Raw genomic sequence first — 6,185 nt, forward strand, 5'->3', positions numbered from 1 at the left:
ACATGATATGATATTGTCTGTTTTGAATCTGAACCGGCACGATTTTGTATTTAAATTTATTTTTTAAAAGGTCTCATATCATTTGCAATGTACAACCCTACATGCCTAATGCTTCTCCTTTTCACATTTAAATAATATGAGATTATATACACGTAGCTCGTTCAACGTAATAGTCTATTAATGTCTCTTGCATCCATCAATGACGCACCCACCCACATGTCCCAAAGAGAAATTGATAATGATCTAAAGGTAAGGCGTGAGGGAGAGAGAGCTTTCAGCATTGGCTTGGTGGTAATGTCCTTATCATGTACCAAAAAGAGTGCCAGAGAACCCATGTTATTGTTGTAGTTTGTGGTTCACTTTTTCACTGCAAAGTATGTGACCACTTCGTTACCAAGCTTACTCCATAGTTTAATAGAGAGAAATTCAATCACAACATGTCACACAAATGAATTTATTCGGTGGTGAAATAATTTCTCGCATATCTATTATCTTACTGAGCGTCCACCACGCGCAAGAAATGAGCGTGGATTTAACAGTCTCTCTTATAACATAGTTTGGCAAACAAAATAGTACTGCTACCATCCTTAATAGACATCGTCATCTTACCAACCTATCTTATTTCACAATTTAACTAAAAAAATAATAATAATAAAACGAGAATACACAATACACAAAGATATGAATATCTCAACTCTAGAGAGCGAAAATCTAAATTCTAGGAAGAGAAAAAAATATATATATATATATCTATATATAGAGAGAGAGAGATATAGACAACGTCACAATATTCAAGGAATCACAGGACCAAAGCTCTTACACTCCATTAGGGACTTCTGTCCCCCACCCTGACAAAAGAAGTACCTTAAGGGACACCGGTACAAGCAGTTGTCCCCTAACCGCACCATAACCGACCCGGGTTTCAGCTCCATTAGAGGACGCGGTATGGGTCCGAACAAGTAGTTCCCACCCAACAACAGCCTCTGAAACGGGGAGACCCCGTTACCCGGTACGGCTAACTTCAGGGCGTACTGGGTCGGAATCATACCCGACAACTTGTTGTTCTCCAATGACAATGCCGAGAGTTTCGGCATCGAACCCATGAACCCGGGTAACAACCCGCGGATCTCATTGTTGCTGAGGTCCATGGCTATGAGCCCGCTTTCCTGACCCGAGTTTCCCGGCCATTGGACCGACCCGAATCGGTTGTAGGCGAGTGTGACCTGTTGGAGAGACGGGTGAGTGAAGAGAGACCACGGGACTGACCCACTGAGTTGGTTGTGACTCAGGTCCATCACTTGCAAATAAACCAATCTCGTGATATTCGCGGGAATATTCCCTGCCAATTGGTTGCCTCGCATAGAGAGCTCAACAAGGGAAGGTGGGAGAGTCGCCGGAAGCTCGCCGGAGATGGCATTGTCACTTGCGTCCAAGAAATAGAGGTTACTGAGTTGACCCAGATCAGGAAACTCACCACTGAGTCCGTTGCCTTGAAGTTCGAGCCTTTTTAAATTCTTCAGACCGTTGAGACTCCAGGGGATTGTCCCTTGTAAATGGTTGTTATCGAGGTAAAGCTCTTCCAGATTATAGAAAGACCCGACTGAATCGGGTATGGACCCGGATAGCGAGTTGCGCGAGAGACTGAGTCGCTGAAGCCGAGTCAGGTTCGAGAGCGAGTTGGGAATCCACCCAGAAAAGAAATTATTGGAGAGGTCCAGAGTTTGTAGGTAGGGAAGGTTCCAGGAGGCGGAAGTGAGTGAGCCGGAGTAACCCGCCTGGTCGAGAGCGAGTTCGGTGACTCGGCTGGTGTTGAAGAACACGACGTCGCAGCGAAACCCACAAGTGAATTTTTCGCTGAAGAGGTTGTCGCATGGATCGACGGTGAAGTCCCAAGAACTCAAACACGAGCCTTGACTCACTGAGTTGGCGTCGAGTCCGTTCTTGAACTCTTTCAATGCCTCTATATCTTCCCAGTAAGTCGTTGAATGTGCTTCAAAGAACAAATCAGTAACTGTTATAATTAACAGGATTAAAAAAGACAGAGAAAAATGGGAATTACCCATTTCTGATAGTTTCAGTAACAAGAGGTTGAAGATGATGAGATAGAAGGAGCACAAGTGAATATGTTCTTTAGATTGAGTGTGTGAGAGAGAGAGAGAGAGAGAGAGGGCTTTTGGGTTTGGGGTGTTTGCTAAATTGGTTCGGAATTCAGAGATCTTTTGGTGACTCCTTTCACGGGAAATTGTCAGTGTCCTTTTTCTGCTGTCATTTTAGTATATGTCTGGATTTGAGGAGAGAGAATGTGTGCGTGCGTGTGTGTGAGAGAGAAAGACTTGGTTACATTGATCATCAGCTTATATGACGAAATAAACAGTCCATTATTGTCCACCCGAGTAATTTTTTATGCAATTAAAAAATTAATACAACCTATCAGGAGGGCGCAGGGCGGAGTGTAAAAAAATATATATATTATAATTTAAATAAAAAGAACATTAAAAAAAAAAATTACATATCATATATATCATTCTTAAGTGCAAAAATAAAAATATTAAGAAGCAAGGGAAAAAAAAAAGGAAAAGGAAAGAAAAATGAGAACCTGTTCTCATTTAATAAAGAAGGAAAATTTAACATTTTTTTTAAGGAAATCAAAAGAATATTTAGAGCAAAAAGAAAAAGGAAAGAAAAATTTAGAAGATAATTTTAGAAATTAAAAATTTTAGGGGCATCATATAGAATTTTTTTTATAAATTTAAAAATAAATTAAAATATTACTATATTTTATACTAGGCTAGGCAAGGGACATTTGCCCCCACTGGGCATTAATTCACGTATAAGTAATATAGTGGTTAAAGAATTAGATTTTTCAGCGTTTTTAAATTTATGCTTAAATCAGAATCTTATTAGATGGTTTACTATCACTTAGTTCTGCTCAATCAAAAAATACACTTAATAAAAATATTTGAATAAAGTTGACATATTTAGTTGTGTGTTATCTTCAGTTTGAATTGAATCACAAGATCTCAAACCATCTAATAATTTATCATTTTATACCGTGCACCATCTAATAATGTGACAACGTTTTAAATTCAGAATACAACCTACTATATTGGTAATGCAACATTTATATAACACTAATATAAACACTTATACAACATATTATATCCAAAGACAACTCTAAAACAACCATTACACACCTAAGGAATATCAATGTTAGTTGTTGGAATTATGTTTGCAATTTTTTTTTCTTTAGTTTTTAATCTTAGTTATGTGTATGTTTATATATATATATATATATATATATATATAAAGAACTTTTATGCAATTAAATGAGAGAAAATGTATTAGCAGATCACACAATTTCTGAATCCTAGTAATCTAGTATTGTCTTATTGATTGTGGTTGTTGCCATTGAAGCACATGGACAAGTTGTTGAGAAATTATGTCTTACTTGAGTGACAAACTAATTGGTTTAGGGTTACCATATCTGACTGTAGCACGGTCCCACTAGGCATAATGCATACCAAACTGACCCCATAATACATTAATAGAGGTACATCTCTTCAATGTGTAAAAAACACACAAACACACACAGTGTGTGTGTGTGACTATATGATAATTGTGTACCTCATAACTACATTGAGGAGATCATTATGCATAATAAAACACGAGTTGTTAGGGTTTGGAATCAAATCGCAAGACATAGTGGCATCCACTGTGTTGTATAGTTGTTACAAGACTTTCCAATTAAGCCGTTGGTTGTTTTTAATGGTTTGGTCCCCATAATGTGAAAAAACAAAAAAAATTATAAAATGGTGGTTGTACTATACCCATCTATTATTGGCTTTGCTGATAACAAACATTGAATTTTCTACAGGTCTTTCCATCACATATGTCCCCATTAGTTGTTACTTCCATGAAATTCTCTCCAAGAACTTTTTATTAAACAAAAATAAAAAAGAGAGTATGTTTTTAGGTGAATATTATTTTATTTTATTTATGGTTGTGTGTATCTATATATTATATACACACACATATATTTTTGTGATTTTTAAATTCTCATGCATGAGGTGATGTTTTCAATATTTCTTTATGAGATTACTCCTTTAAACTTTATAATCATGTCCTGTGCTTAACAAGATTTATAGGAAGTAATTGAAGTTCAGAATGAACATCATACAATCATTATTCTTGTCTTAAGAATTTTATTTTTTCATTCTTTTTTTATTACAAGCTATTTCACTTTTGTAAAAAAATATATATATATATTTTAAATTTTGATTAGCATGAAGATAATGGAATTATTATTCATGTTATCCATGTATTAGGTGAGCTGCATCATAGCTTATATATTAAGCAAAGTGAGGAAGATATATAATGATACAAACTTTAAGAATCATTGCCAGCAAAATCAATTCATATCTTTTGGGGGAGTCCTTTCTTCTGTTGACACATAGTTATGTCACAATAATCAAGAGCCATAGGCCCACATTGCAAAAATTGTGATTGAAAATAACATTTCCACAACTAAAACTAAAAAGTGGGACCTTTTTTATTTTTTATTTTTTATTTTTTTAAATCTTATAATTCAATTGTGAGCCCAACTCACAAGGATGATCATTTGAGGTATTATGGTTAAACAGTGCTTTGGAGATTAATCTAGAAGACCGTTTTGTATTACAAATAACGATCATGATTACTCACGGTGTTGTTACAATAGAGAATCTGATAACCTTATCTCTTTATAGTATGCAGAAATATTATCCCTTCGTAATTTGTACAAATATTATCGAAAGTAAGGTGTCTCTCCCAACACTAATCATGATGTAGCCTATAAATAGCTAGGACCACATACTCCCGAACGAGCTAATAATTTCTCCAAATCCTCTCAATATGATCCATGAATTTTCATCATTGGCGAACAGGACCCAATAGTTTGAGTCCATTTAAGACATCTATGTAGTGTTTGAGTCCATTTAAGATATCTATGTAGGGTTTGAGTGCTAGCACCACCATTTGTTGGACCCTACACAATTATGTTCCAAATATAGATTAATGGTAAAGAATAGGGCTCATAAGTTTGAAATTTATATTGCGTGATGAAAACCATGCCTTGGTGTCACCCAACTGCAAGACAGGCTTGTGGTTAAAGTGTAATTACACTCACCAATTTTTGTTTTCTTTCCAACTTGACCAATTGGTGTAGAACACTAAACACTAACCACCATCATGATTCATGATGGCTCAGGCCATGCCAAATACTTGTTATTATGTTAAACATGGGACAAATCTGAAAAAAGTGAGAATCAAAAAGAAAGAATAAACTAGTACTAATACACACAAAACCAAGCTTTTAAGAAATGTCTTGCCCTCTTGGCATGTACACTGCCCTAAATTTGTTTTTTTATCTTTTCATATTTTATCTCTTTTACTGGGAAGTAACAAAAACTTGATTCAACAACAAACATCTTCATTGGAAAGGCCTGTTTAAGAATTAGGAGTGAGTGAGTCTGTTGGAACTTGGGATATATATATATATATATATATATATATATATATATATTCACCAAAACTAGCACGCACTCATAATAACAGATCTCGAAAACGTAACTCCTGTTGGAGAGGAGAGATCGTACCATCTGAGCTAATGTCCATAGGTAACCGAATACTAATACTTCATTTTCAGTAATGATGATTTATAGGGCAAAGAATTGTATGTTAGGCAGCCACTAGAAAGCAAGGAAAACAAAGGAAAGACAGATGGATAAGCAACATAATGTGGAAAATCTTCCTAACCACCAAAGAAAAAAGTTGAAGAATGGCTTTTTTAAGCAAATCCAACAACCACATTCCAAATAAACAAAGAGACCAGCCTATTTGAAAACTTATAAAGCATCCTTCCAACAATACCAGACAGCTAAGATGTTGTAAAGCATCTTAACAGGTACGACCCGGCATTCACGAGTTCAGGTTTAGGGTTTTACAGCTAAAATGGTGGAAAGCATGAACTGGGCATGTCGTGCCCCTTTGGAGTGACTTCACCATAAAACCTACAAGAATCAATGCTAACCATCTTGCTGCTCTAAACTATGGTTAAAAATCACCACATCGGCAATAATGAAATTAAACAAACACAGGAATGTTAACTTTGATGGCTCTCTTATTTCAGTCGGTCTCTCAAAATATCG

General features: G+C 35.8%; 1 protein-coding gene across 1 annotated transcript; it reads right to left on the reverse strand.

Annotated features, from left to right (window-relative positions):
- Positions 1–453: 453 nt before the first annotated feature.
- LOC132266631 (receptor-like protein 53) lies at positions 454–2,314 on the reverse strand. Its single transcript, XM_059767558.1, has one exon. It carries the CDS (start codon positions 2,061–2,063, stop codon positions 792–794), a length of 1,272 nt encoding a protein of 423 aa, XP_059623541.1. The 5' UTR covers positions 2,064–2,314; the 3' UTR covers positions 454–791.
- Positions 2,315–6,185: the final 3,871 nt, after the last annotated feature.

Source organism: Cornus florida, unplaced genomic scaffold (genome assembly GCF_030987335.1).
Source record: "Cornus florida cultivar Cherokee Brave unplaced genomic scaffold, ASM3098733v1 CherokeeBrave_3.0.0_Hap2_Chr07, whole genome shotgun sequence".
Lineage (NCBI taxonomy): Eukaryota > Viridiplantae > Streptophyta > Magnoliopsida > Cornales > Cornaceae > Cornus > Cornus florida.

Coding starts and splice junctions, on each gene's coding strand:
- LOC132266631 (XM_059767558.1), bottom strand. CDS start 2,063: ATGGGTAATTCCCATTTTTCTCTGTCTTTTTTAATCCTGTTAATTATA.